The 14075-nt window shown below is 43.3% G+C and overlaps 1 protein-coding gene across 2 annotated transcripts in view; it reads right to left on the reverse strand.

The window, feature by feature from the left end:
- Window positions 1–13405, reverse strand: part of RSU1 (Ras suppressor protein 1) — a 111537-nt gene extending 98132 nt beyond the window's left edge. The window contains exons 1-3 of one of the 2 annotated variants that reach the window (XM_054057711.1): window positions 13286–13405; window positions 8159–8270; window positions 1633–1683 (exon numbers count right to left, since the gene is read on the reverse strand). In XM_054057711.1, the coding sequence (XP_053913686.1) occupies window positions 1633–1683; window positions 8159–8270; window positions 13286–13303 (181 nt within the window). In that variant the 5' untranslated portion in view covers window positions 13304–13405. Of the gene's footprint in view, window positions 1–1632; window positions 1684–8158; window positions 8271–8441; window positions 8533–13285 lie in introns of those variants that run through there. The other variant, XM_054057712.1, reaches the window with a different exon arrangement.
- Between the last annotated feature and the right edge of the window lie 670 nt (window positions 13406–14075).

A 14075-nucleotide genomic window follows, 5' to 3' on the forward strand; every position in this document is an offset into this window, starting at 1 on the left:
AAGCTTACCATAATGCTTTCCCAACGCATTGTCTCAACTTCCATCGTAACTCCATGACCTTCTAAACTAGAGGTGTTTAATAGCGATGCTTACAATTTTCTCTTCCTGAATTTGCCCATTAATTTACCCATTGATTATCATTTACATGTTAGATGGCTAAAATAGCCTGTCGTATTTATAAATAAAATGAGATTTCTTTGAAAACTACTACAGAGACAAACACAAATAGCAAGATGCCAGTCTAGAGAACATCATACAATCAAAAGCAAGGCTTAGAATTCATAACCAATTCATACTTTTCACAGTCACTCACAGTGTCCATATTTTATCTGTTTACTATTGCAAACCCTTTAATAAGTACCTAATAAATTCCACCCAGGCAAGTGTTTATGCAGTAGAACCTAAGAATATTTTTATTTTTGTCCTCATGCCTAATCTTCTTCAAATTATGAAAGCCTTAAGTGAAATTTTCATATTAGTAACAGGCAGTATCTTACGGCTTCTGTAGCAAGTAATGTAGAGTTCAATAGGTTGGGCTTCACTGTTTTTTTTTGTTGGGGAGTGTGTTTATGTTTGGTCGGTTGCTTTGAGTTTTTTTTCAGGGAGGGTTGCTGGTTTCTTTTAAACTCCAGTCTCAATTTGCAAAACCTTCCTTGGGTATAGGCTGGTACCTGCCAGAGCACCTACCCAGCCACCTCCTCAACACGCAAACCCTTTGGTGGTTCCATTCCCCTCACCATTTCATGCACTATTAAAAAATTCGGTTCCAAAAATCCAATGGCACGTACGGAGAGCAGACAAGGACAAGCAGAATATTAACAAATACTTCACTTCTGTTTGCCAGGCACATAGTAACAGGGATGAGACAAAACTAATTGCTTGTATTTCAAGAGCCAAGAAGCAGGAATATTTGCATGCGAAACAGATAAGTAAGTCTGAAGCAGTCTCCTACAAAGAAATAATTTCTTTTGCATTGCAAAAGTCAGTCTGATGTCTGCCTCCACTAAATTAAGCCTCACGATCATGTTGCTGTTGTGACACGCTATTCACCAACACCTCACCTGAGAGCTAATTTACAATGGGAAGCAGGATCCACAAGGTAGTAAATGAAGGTGCTGTGAGTAGTAGAAGCAAGAGACAACTTACACGAGATTTTTTTCACAGAAGCGGACTGCTTGAATTTCATGCCTGAAGCTCACCATTCAGTCGTCCTTCCTCACATATTTGGTTACAGACATAAGACAAGAGAGTTGTGATTCATTTTCACTTGTTTCAGTCAAATGAATTATCCATCTACCCAGATGTGAACCGTACCATTTCTGATGCAGTTCAAAAAAAAAATTCAGAAGTCCCCACCTAAACATGAAGACTTCAGATGGTAGGGAATGGATTTTTGGCTGAACTGCTAACAATACCGAAAATTACAGATCTTCCAGTACGTTGTAGATTTGTATTGAAATCGGAAAGGCATGTTGAACACAGCTACTAAGTCACACCCTCAATCTCTTTAAAAATAAAGTACTTCACCAAGAAGTGCTCTTAACAGTGACATCGTGCACTATAAAAAAACAAAGTTAATTAAAAAATAAAACTAGCAGTGTCAGCTTTAGTCTGAAACAGAAATATACTTACTCGTAAGCTTGTTGTGACTCAGAACCAGCTGTGTGATATGAGACAGTGTAACTGCAAATGGAGAGAGAAAGAAGTCAGTTTATGGACAGCACAACTAAAAACTTCTATCTCAGCTAAAAAAAAGAGGCAAGTTATTCTTTCCACTCCAATAACTCCAGATTCATATGCAATGTCACAAAACACAAGATACGCTCAAGACTTAAGGAGATATCCAGTCACTCCTCTGTCCCTTCACTTCAATTTTCCATCACACCATCAAACATTACTTCAGCAATAAGCACTGGTGTCTCCTAGCAGAAGTCTGATTCTGGGCACACAAACACTTTCATCACATCCACTCTGTGAATTCTTTCCAAGGAAAAACTGATGGGTACTCCAGCAGTCTTCAGGAACACATACATGCCACACAAGCAATTATGTTTCCACACATTCCCAATTCACTACTATCGAGTTACTGCCAGTTTTAAGTTCTAAGTACCAACAGCTGCATTTACAACTTCGCACCCATAAAGTACAGTAGCAGATTAGCATCACTGTTCTGCGGTGAATGGCCAGGTGACAACACGCAAGATTTACTCCAATTAATTGAATGATCCAATAGATCAGAGCTCCTCAGATTCCACCTCATCGAACAAATGACTGCAGGGCACAGGCCAGCTACAGAGACCGGTGCTCCCCCTGCGCTTCTTCAGCTTTAACATTTCTTCCTACCTACTTCTACCCTCCACACCACCATCGCTTTTCCTGGAAGCTCCACAGCCTACAAATGACAACATTATCTGATCAGAAAAATATGCTAAATAGTCAGAGGAGAAACCTACACCTTGAAGGAGTTCTCCGAGATCTCCCCCCTTCCTGTAAAACTCTGCTGTACTTCACTGAACTAGAAACAGTCATTTGGATGCATACAAATCAGAGTGACAACTCAAATTGACTAAAAGAAGTGTTCAGGATTTTCTGTTTGCGTGTTCAACATGTATTCAGTATTTAGAAGAAGAGTATCCAAATAACACTTCTAATTCCTGCAAGAAGCCAGCTTATGAGGAGATATCACTTGCACCACAGAAGTGTAACATCACTGAACTGCAGTAACTGTTAGACAGCAGCACACCTGCAAATACCTGCCCTGGACTTACACACTGAACTGAGAAACAAGAGTAAGGAAAGGAAGTGTTTTACTAACAGAGAACTGAGACAAACCATGACCTAATCCACATGCGTGCGTGCATATGGTGAACTTTGCCTGCCATGATTTCATAATTTCTATGCATAGGGAGTGAAGATGCTTATTCAACATCAATCACGCTTTGGGGCTGCAGACTCTGGTCTTCTGAATATCAAACTCCAGCTTTTTAGTCATATCTAGACAGAAAGATTCAGTCTTGAAGGGTCCAAAACTACTACCAGCTCAGAGACAGATTTGCAACTACTTTTAAGAAAGTCAGCCTAGATGTAAAGTAGCACTTCATTACTTCTTACAACAAGGGCAATTTGCTCCCTTACATTAAACTAGCCAGTATGAAACACATAGACCCCGGAAATACCAAGTTTTTCAGCACACTGCCACTTCCTGCTCCTGCAAAAAGGATTGTGCCATGCAAACAGCTGGCTCTGGTGTTCCTCATCCTGTATATAAAGTTGATTCTGCATGACAACTAAACTGCCAGCTCTTCTGATAAAGACATCTGCCATAAGCAACTAATTAACATCTCCAAGTAATACACAGAAGGCTGAAGGGGATCTGGTGGGTCTGTTTTGCTTTGGACATAATGCAGCTCAGGAAAGCACAACAAATATCCACACAGAAGTTTGAGAGTCAGGATACCACTGTTTGCCAGAGTAATTTACTTGCACTGTCATTAGAAATTCTCATCATGATCCCAGTCGTGGGTCAAGGGAAGAATAATTAAGTTCTTCCCTTTTGGCGCTACTATCAAGTCTTTTCATACACTGCTGCCACACACTGCAAGCTAGCTTCACATAAAATATTTAGATGACAAGGCCTGACAATTTTTTTAAAGAGGAAAAAAAAAAAAACCAACAAAAAAAAAACCCAAAAAAAACAAAACCAAAAAACACAGGAAGACTCCAGAGACCTTGCTGAACCAAGATAAGACATTGTCCTGTTGGAGGAAGCTAATGCAGGATGAACATTGCAGTCCTGTACAAGACAACTTACAAGTAGCCTGTCCCTCCAACTTCTGTGTGTTGGTTATTTCAGAAGCAGACAATTACGTCAATGCTAACTTTCTGATAAAGAATTCTAGGCATGTTAATTCCTACCACACAATGTGTAGTTTATGTAAAATACAAATAGCTTACAGATGGAATGATAACAACAGCAAATTAACACTTACTGAATAAATAGGATTTCATCCAATATTCCTTCCCTGACAACAAGACTACAAAAGCAGCAGATGTCTCAAGTTTAGGCAAAATAATTCCTTAATTCATAGCCTCCCCATATCAATCAAGAGAGATTAGAGACTGGACCCCACTCCAAGACCAATTCCATAATTGTTCAGGGCTGTTTAAAGTCCTAACAATAAATGCCCTAACCATCAGGCATGGAAAATGGCACTTCATGCCTACAATTGTTCACCATAGAAGACATCGACTAATGCTTTGACCATTACCTGATCATATTCGTGCTTTGTAAACAAACATGATTTATTTTTTTAATTCCATATTGTGAAATAAACAGAACACATTAGAACACTTCCACAAGGCAAGACATTTTTTTAACATTATTCGTGTATGAACGCACAGTATAAATGTGCTCACAAATGGTTTATCGCATGCCAGAGTAATGAGAAAATCCTTTAAAGTTTAAAACTATTTTGCATGGTCTTTGCATTAGTGTTATCAGCTAAAGCACAGAACACTTAGATCAACAGATATTTTTAGTCTCAAACAAAATCTCTTTTCTACAGAACATCTTTGGACAGATTTTTTTTAATATTTTGTTTCTGAAAACCTCGAAAATCCAGATGCTCTGAAGGCCTGTAGCACAATTCTAGCTTGTACTTCAAGTCATTTGGAGAAAACACAGAAGCACCTGGATTCAAGGAATATTCCAAAAATAGAACTCAACTTTTACAGACATGAATGAACTCCTGAGTGAGCAGCGGTTCATGGACTACTGAACTTTCTGTTGGGAATCTCGACACCACATTATAAACAAGCTGCTAACTTCACTCTCCCTTTAAGAAATGCAAAAGTGGGAAGAGATGTAAAGGGAGCCTAGGTCTAAGCTACTTTAAGACAATTTCAGATATTGAGTGTCGATGTCCATCCAGAAAATGTTTCATATTGATTTGGAAAAAGCTATTGGTGTTTGGTGGAGGCAAGTTTAGTCTGTTTTGTCTCTTCACAGCTGCTAGAGAGGGTGGGTGTGAAGGCAAAAGAAAATACAAGAGGCTGCTCTGTACTGTAGGAAGTAATTCGCTATATGGGAAAGAGAAGCCAGAGAGAATACCACCCAAGACAGGGCATATATTCCTCTTGCCCTTTTCTCCCCTCTAGCCCCACGAAACACCAGTTTTCTATGATCCCTTATGATCTTCTTTTTTTTAACACACACGAAACAAAACAAAAATCGGTCTGCACCTGAAGGAAGCGGACTGCCACATGGAGCAGATGCTACACAGTGTACCGCTTCCAAATCCTTGTGTCTGCATTAACTCTATGTAAATCCATCTAGGAAAGCTTAAATACCACCCCACTAGCTACTCTGCAGCAGGCACTCAAGTATGCAGTGGGAAAAGGCTTAGTCCTTTTCTTGAAGAATGAGCAAGACCATAGGCAGGAGCTTACTTTAAGAGTTATTGGCCACTGTGGGAGGGACATTCACAACTATTAATTATATGAGACAAAATCCCTACTAAATATAGTAACTTAGGTGTATATACCAGCCTATTAAGTCCTTAAGCCTCAAGTGGCCAAAACCAGGGAAAACACCAAAATGTTCCCTCCAACTTATCCTTACCTCCGAACATTTGCTAGAGGACCTCAGTAAAGATAAGAAGCTGTGAAAGAACAGTCACTGGGCATGAATCACGATCGTTGTTTTTAACAAAGATCTTTATTTCATGGAAAAAATCAAAGTTTCTGAAAAGGCAAGCTTTAACACTGCACTGCATTGGAAAGATATCCAGTACACCTATAAAAGAAGGCACCAGATCAGACTCCTTTAGCTTTCCTGCCAGTTCTACAATCCAGACAAACCCGTAACACTCAACCTATGCCAGAGAAGATCACCCATTAGGGATCAGATAACAAGCAAGTTTAATATTTTCTCAAACCATTACCTAAAATGCAGAGGTAATACCTATTTATTACTTTCTTTAAAGACATATTTGGAGGAAGTTATTTCTTCTCCAGAGGGAAAGTGGCAAATACCTTGACAAGAAAAAAAACAAACCAAACAACTCAACTTAGCGCCTTCTCTGTCAGAGCACAGAATAACTGAAAAAGCAAGAATGTCTCAATTAACTAAACAGAAATCAGTGACCTGCCTGCACACACCCCAAACAGTCTCAATACAAGAAAAGCTTTTTTTTTTTTTTTTACTTTAACATTATCGATATGCTTCAGTATTATCTTTCCCCTCCCCCCCGCATGAAAGATCAAGGCTGGCTAATTAATTCTATGTCTTATGGTGATAACAGGCACCAGGTCTACTCAACAAAAGCAACTACTGTGTTGCTGACCCATAGTCTTCATATGTCAGTTTACGTGAAAGGGATTAGTATAGCTCTGAAAACAGGTATGTAGTTAATGCAATTTAAACAGTAATTTGTTTCAAACAAACGTTCATCCAGCAGAAATACAGTGAAGCTTTCTATTTAACATGAGTTGACATACAGGGACGTTACAACATAATTCTGAAATCCCAGGCACAGCTCAGAAGTAGGAAAAGAGACAGTAAAGGGTGAAGACTTAAAGTAGGGAACTTAGGTCTCCAAAACTCTACTTAAGTCTTCATCCTTTACTGATGTGACTGAAGACACCTTGGTCTGCTCCCAACTCCGCAGACAATGGTGAGTTGTTAGTGAGCCATACTGTCCCCTGAATTAATTTCCATCATGTCAGAAGAGTTTATGCACACTTGCTCCTTACTGCTGTAAAGTTTAACACACACAGTAAAGAGCTAAACAGGATACAATTAAGAGTTTAAAATATGTAGTTGTTCTAGCTTCTGCTTTTTCCTCATTATATCACGTATTCAGTAAAATTTCAGCCTGTGGCACACTGCAACCAGTCACTACTTAAACTCACTGCATATCAGCTGTAACTCAAGCTCATACACACTCTTAAAGCAAAAGCCAGGCAAAGCCACCTGCCCTGCTCGCCATTTATGTGTTCTCCAGAATCCTGCCAGTACGTTGTAAATTAATTACTGCAAACACAACAAACCAACAACCCATTCTGTCACAGTTCTGGAAGCACGTGGAAATCATGCAATACTCAAAGCTGTTGTATCTGTAACCAGGGACTAGTTTACTCTCTTTACTTCTTCTTTCCTAAGCCCAGCCACGCGCAGCTGCAGGCTAACGTCTCCCTGAAGCTGAAGAGGCTACTTGGCTGGAGCTTTTGTTTCAGTAGGAGGGAGGGGCTGCGGGCGGGGCCGGGATGGGCATCCAGCTGCTCGCCCCGGGGCGGCGGGGCAGGGGGCTGTCCTGCTGGCGGCTCCTTACGGAGCTGGATGAAGCGCGATGCCCATGACCAGGAACCAGAGAATCATGGAATAGTTCGGGTTGGAAGGGACGTTAAAGATCATCCAGTTCCACCACCCCTGCTGCAATGGACAGGGACACCTCCCACTGGATCAGGCTGCTCAAAACCCGATCCAATCTGGCCTTGAACACCTCCAGGGATGGGGCAGCCACAACTTCCCTGGGCAACCTGTGCCAGTGCTTCACCACTCTCATAGTGAAGAAATTCTTCCTAATGTCTACTCTAAATCTGCCCCTCTCCAGTTGATACCCATTGCCCCTCGTCCTATCACTACAAGCCTTTGTAAACAGTCCCTCCCCACCTTTCTTGTAGTCCCCTTCAAGTACTGGACGGTCCCTATAAGGTCTCCTCGGAGCCTTCTCTTCTTCAGGCTGAACAAGACCAACTCTCTCTCAGCCTGTCCTTGTATGGGAGGTGCTCCAGCCCTCTGATCATCTTTGTAGCCTTCCTCTGGACCCGTCCCAACAGTTCCATATCCTTCTTATGTTGAGCATTCCAGAACTGGACACAATACTCCAGGCGGGGTCTCACAAGAGAATCACCTCACTCGCCCGGCTGGCCACACTTCTTTTGATGCCGCCCAGGACACGGCTGGCCTCCTGGGCTGCGAGCGAACATCGCCGGCTCGCATCGAGCTTCTCACCCACCAGCGCCCCCAGGACCCCGCGCCCCGGGCGCCCCAGCCCGAGGAGGCTCCGTTCTGCCTCAAGGACCGAGGGGCGGGGGTGGCCCCGGCGCGGCCCGGGACAAATAAGGAAGCGCCTGCGCTGTCCCCGCCGGTACCTACAGAGCCCGGGCACGTCCAGCATGTTGGAGATGCCGCGGTCGCACATGTCCACCTCAGGCTGGTTCTTCTCCCTGCTCTCCTCCACGATCTTCTTCAGCGACTTGGACATGGTCTGCGCGGGGCACAAACGGACACCGTGAGCCGGGGGAGCGGCAGAGAAGGGGAGCGGGGACGGCTCCCGCTCCCGCTCCCGCTCCCGCTCCCCTTCCCCAGCCCGTTCCCCCACCCGCCCCGCGCAGCCCTGATCGGGACGCCGGCCGCCCCGTGTCCCCAGGCCACTCACCGCGGCGCTGCGACGGGACACGGGGCGGTGGCGGCGGGCGGGGGGGCGGGCGGCTCCCCGCGGCTGCCCACACCCGCCCTGTCACCTCCCCCGCGCGCACGCGCGCTGCGGCCCTTCCCCAGGCAGCGGGGCCGCTCCCCGCGCCGGCTGCGGCCGCCACCGCCCCAGAGGCCCCGCCCACCCATCCCAGACGCCCCGCCCACCCATCCCAGACGCCCCGCCCACCCAGAGTCATACCCTCAGAGGCTCCGCCCACTGCCCCAAAGGTTCCGCCCACCGCCCCAGCGGGACCAACCACGCGTCCCTACCAGCGTCCCCTGAGACCCCGCCAACACCGAAACCTCCTCCATAGGCCACGCCCACCAAGAGGCTCCACCCACCCAGCGGCTCCTCCCACGTCGGGGACGTTGAGCCAATCATCGCGCCCTCTGGGCGCAGGCCTGCTGGCCATTGGCTGGAGGCGGCGGGGGCAAACAGCGCGCCCCGGGCCCGGGCAGCCCCTGGGAGCGCGGCCTTGGGCAGCTCTGCTGTTGGGGTGCAGCTCTGAGAGAGGGGCTCCGCGGCGCTGGGGGCCGGGGCTCGGCTCGGACCTGGCCGCTCCCCAGCAAAAGCCGCCTGAGGTGAGCTACGTGACTGCAAAAATATGAGGTTCATTGAATCAGTGTTTTCCATTTTGTTACGGATAAATAGAGCATTGTGTTAAGAATCCAACCAGAACCGGTGTTGTGAAAGTCATCTTTGTGGCGACTGTAAGAGTACTGTTAAATTAAAGCCTTTTCTAGGTACCTGAAAGGTCTACAAGAAGGCTGGGAAGGGGCTGTTCACAAAGGCTTGTAGTGATAGGATGAGGGGCTGTGGGTATAAACTGGAGAGGGGCAGATTTAGACTGGACACAAGGAAGAATTTTTTCACCACGAGAGTGGTGAGGCACTGGCACAGGTTGCCCAGGGAAGCTGTGGCTGCCCCATCCCTGGAGATGTTCAAGGCCAGATTGGATGGGGCCTTGGGCAGCCTGATCCAGTGGGAGGTGTCCCTGCCCATGGCAGCAGTGGTGGAGCTAAGTGATCTTTAAGATGCCTTCCAACCCAAACTATTTTATGATTCTGCGGCTGGTTTAAAGCCCAGTCCAGCTGTATCAATAGGTTGTGCAAGAAATATCTAACTTAAACTAGGTATTAGATTTAATGATAATTAATGATTAAAAAGTTAAAGTACTTTGAGTATAGGCATAGATTAAATATAATTTAGTGGAACTGAGGTTTTCTTTAAAGTTTTAAAGAATGAATATAAATGTCTCAAGAAAGAAGATAAGCAGTTTTTATGATGCCTGGTGAAACACGAAGCCTCTCATTTTTAAATGAGACAGCAGGGATGAATTATCAAGGTGGAATGGAGAGTGACTTCAAAGAAGAACAACAAACAACAGAGAACTGAGAGCACATGGAAAAACACCATGAAAAAAACACCAAGTTCTTCTTGAAAAAAAAAAATAATATATATGCCTGTTGTATAATGTGTACAAATATCTGATGACTTTGTGTGGGCTTTGCCACTCACTGAGGTGATGGCCCAACCGTGAGTTGTTAATAAAGCAAGCCTACAGTTACCCACAGTCTGGTGAAAATTCCTTTAACAATTTCTTCAGGCGTCTGGATTTTCCAGTCAGCTGTAGTTGCAAAATTAGTCACAAGGCTGGGCCTAGGTTCTGAGCACTTATAACTGACCCTGACACTGTGATGTTGGAGCTAAGGCCTTTCTGCTTAGAATGTATTTATGTGTTTAGCATCTTTGGCAGGAGTTAAGAAGCTCCTACTTACTGTTATTAGACAGATACAGAAGCTCGGAGCAATTAATGACTAAATGACCTAAGGCCAGGCCACTCACTGAGAACCACAGCCCTGAATTTTGCACATGTTCCCTGTGCACTGCATGGGGTTGCTTAGAAGCCTGCAAATAATATCAACAGAAACCAATAAATGGGAAGGTGTCAAATTAGCAGATGGGAAACACTGCTGGAGGTGTAACTTTAGCTTTTCCATTTTTAGGAACATAAGGATATAATTCCGGGTTGCAGAACTGTAGCATGTTTACCCCTAAATGTTGTTTACTACCTTGAGTCCTCTTCTGAAGTTACAGATTGCTTTCGAGTCTTTCTGACAAAACACAACTGGAAGAACTTCTCCTCTAGATTGTTCAGCGGAACACATGATCAGTTAGCTGTACGATACAATAGTTCCTTTTTGTCTGCAGGAATGTGAATCCGGATCACTTTCCTGTCTTAGAAAATGCCCTGATTGCCATCAGTGATTTGTTCCAAAGACCTGGATGCCAGCATGTCCACTGCTCTTGGTTCATGGTTTTGTCTAGTAGCAAAGGCTTAGGCAGATCCATTGCCTGTAACACATGGTCCTAAATTGCCTTTTCCAACAAACCAAAAAAGTACATGTGACCATGACAAGACACTCGCAAAACGATGCCTTCATGGCTAATGAGAAACTCATCTGGTGTTTCACTGCCCCAGGTATGCAGTGATCAAAACAATAATGTATTACATTGCATGTGGCCTGGATGCCCATTTTCTACCCCTACCACAGAAGTATGTAATTACTCTCCACTTAATAAACATATTGTTCCCTTTTGTCAGGATTGGGATTTTTCTTTACCATGCGCCTAATTTCATTATCCTCTACTTGTGTAAACAGTTCATCTATCACTCACACCTCCTATGCGATCTACTTGGTTCCTGCTTTAGCAAGTCCTTCATCTGAGTAAGTGTGCGAATCAATACCCTCATCAGGTCTGTGCTGGATTTGGCAAAGAGAAGTTGCTGCCTAGCCTTCTTTTTAAAGCTTTCAGCTTCTTGCGAAGCACTGAATATCAATTGGATGAGAAAGCGTGGGAGAGTAAGTACATGCGCCACACTGTCCAACGATCAGGTCGTTCCTCCACCTTAAAAATTATTTTCAAGTTGTTCTATTAGTAGTCATATCATGCAGACTGAATTCCTGCAGAGGGCCTATGCCACTGCGGTAAAGCCCATCTCCCCTCTCTTATCCCCTACCACCTCTTCCCAGTACATCAAGTTATTCTGTAATCCCTTCAATTTCAAATGTCCTCAGTGCTTTCTGTGCCTCCAGATGGAGGGCTGGTCAGTGTGTGCCTGAGGACAGGCCACTGGAGCCCTCCCTGCATGCATGGTGGATGGGCTTAGTACAGGCCTTCCCAATTAAAGCCTCGTTGTACTACTCAGCTACTTATATTTTGCTTCTGAAACAACTATAACATATCTTTGATATCTATCAGGTTTGTTCTAAATTTGTCACTTGACTTAAATGTTTGTAGAGCAAATGCCTGAACTCTGCAGAGGCTGGCATATGCCTTCTGTCCATGGGACAACAGCCTAGAGTAGGTGACTAAGACTTAATGTATGGCCAGGACTGTATGGCAGAGCTGCGTCCGCTGTGTGGTGGTAAGAGGAGGGAGAGGTTGCTCCCTACACTGGTTCTCCCAGCAGGAGCACTGGACGTGCCTCCCGTTGTCTCCTCTCACTGTGCTGGGTAGGAACAAGAGGATGACCAGCTCTGGACAAGCTATTGCCCTAGGTAGTTCTTCTAACCAAGGAAAAGAGGGTTTACATTATTATTCTGGTTTTATCCTTTTTTTCTTCTCTCCAACAAATGCTATCATGAGGATCAACATCAAGATTAGTGTATCATCAAAGCAATACAACAGCTCTGTGCACCTGCAAAAAGAGTTGTATACTGCTGGGCACTGCTGCTAAAAATTTATCCGTCAGCGTTACAGTAATTATTTGTTGTAACTGGTACACAATATTTATTTTGCTGATCTTTGCCTTATAAAAGCCAACTTCTGAAATTTGACCTCTATTTTTATTATCAGCTTATAAATATTCTAAACATTTATTTGTTACCAGTCCTGTATTGCTACTGTTAAGAACAGTAGTCAGTGCTATTAGGTTTTGTTACATTTCATTTTAATCAGGATTGCAGAATAATTCTGTGGTTTTAGTTTGACAGCTGACAAAAAAATACACTAAGCGGGTTAATTCTGATGTTGAAGACACTTATCTTGAGTTACTGTGGGAAATTGAGACACTTCCTCCGTTGCTTCATGAGGCTAGTGAAAACAAGTTTTCAGCCAAAACTGCTTTGTAAATTTAACTACAAATACCTCTTATTTTAAATTGACCAGTGCCACAATTTCTAGCATTTTAGCTGTAAATCTTCTTTCCTTTGCTTCAAATAGCTATAACCCAAATGATCTCTTTCTGGTATTACTGCTCATTTATTGTTTGTAAAGAATAGCCCTGCCACATTGGTAGGGCAATTAAACTGCTATGGACCTTCTAGTGATTATTCTTCAAATACTAGTCTTTGGAGTGCTCACTATTTATATATAATTGTCCCATAAAACATACCTTTACATAAGAATAAATATGCAGAGTAACATGCAGGAGAAGATTTACAGGTACGTTAAAAACATGCAGGCTCTAGGAAGTGAAAACATGCACATTCTTTGCCTGTGCTTTGTCATTGATGGGGGGAGGTTTGTAGTCATGCAGGTATTATAATACGGACACACGGTTTTCACAACTACATTATCTCTAAAACAGATGGCAATGTGCACAGGCATAAAAGCAAAGATATTCATGCCAGTATTGTAAGATGAAGCCATAAATCTTATTAAATGCAGGTTTTGTCTTTTGAATTGTAGACTGCAAAAAAAACACATGGATATTTCATGGATTAATTATTTTTAAATTAGCTGTTTAGTTGTTGGTGTTTGCTTTCATTTTAAAGCAAGCATTTTGAAAGACTCCTTACCTTCCAAGACAGAAACATGGCTTAGTACCAGCTCTCTCCTCTAAAGATCTCCACTTTAATCCTTCTGCAGTGGTATTTCTGTTGTGGTTCCTCATGTAAAATGTTAGAGGACAGCAGTGGGTTACTTTGTTCCTGCTTTTTTAAAGAATGGGTTTGATAATTTACTCTAATTTTAGACTTTGACTATTTTTGGCAAGAGTCAGTTGGGCTAGATCAATTGAACCTTGTACCAGCAACTTCATTCAACAGTCTTTGTAAGCACAAATTCTCTGCTGGACTTTCAGTTTTTTTTCTGAAGAACATTTTACTCATTTGTGAAAAAAATTGTGCAGAAGTATGGAATATTTGTAACATTTATAGATGCACCAAGCAGTAGTTATTGTTAGATTAGAAAGAAAAAATCTTACAATTTTTTCTTCCTCCCAATAACAGTGCTCTTTAATCTTTCGTGGAAGTTCAATGAATCCATAAAATGTGTTCAAAGTTGTGACAGAAAGTCACAGCAAGAACAAGTATTTATTGTATCAAAAAATGTCGGAAAACATTTAATGTGCTTTAAAGCAAAACATGCTTTTTCCATTAGTGAAATATATCCTTTTGAAGCACAGATTTCAGCAAACTCATCAGTTTAACTGCAGTTCCCCTCTAGAACTTAAGGCCAAAGGCCAAAGCCTCATGCTCATCACAGGACACCAGATCGCATCTCCATACTATTCCCTAAGCCGGCAGCAGCCAGGCTGCACACAGTGAGCCTGCGGGACAGAGGTGACCTCAGGGAAGTCAGCTTTGT

This window comes from Cuculus canorus, chromosome 2, assembly GCF_017976375.1.
Source record: "Cuculus canorus isolate bCucCan1 chromosome 2, bCucCan1.pri, whole genome shotgun sequence".
NCBI classification, from domain to species: domain Eukaryota; kingdom Metazoa; phylum Chordata; class Aves; order Cuculiformes; family Cuculidae; genus Cuculus; species Cuculus canorus.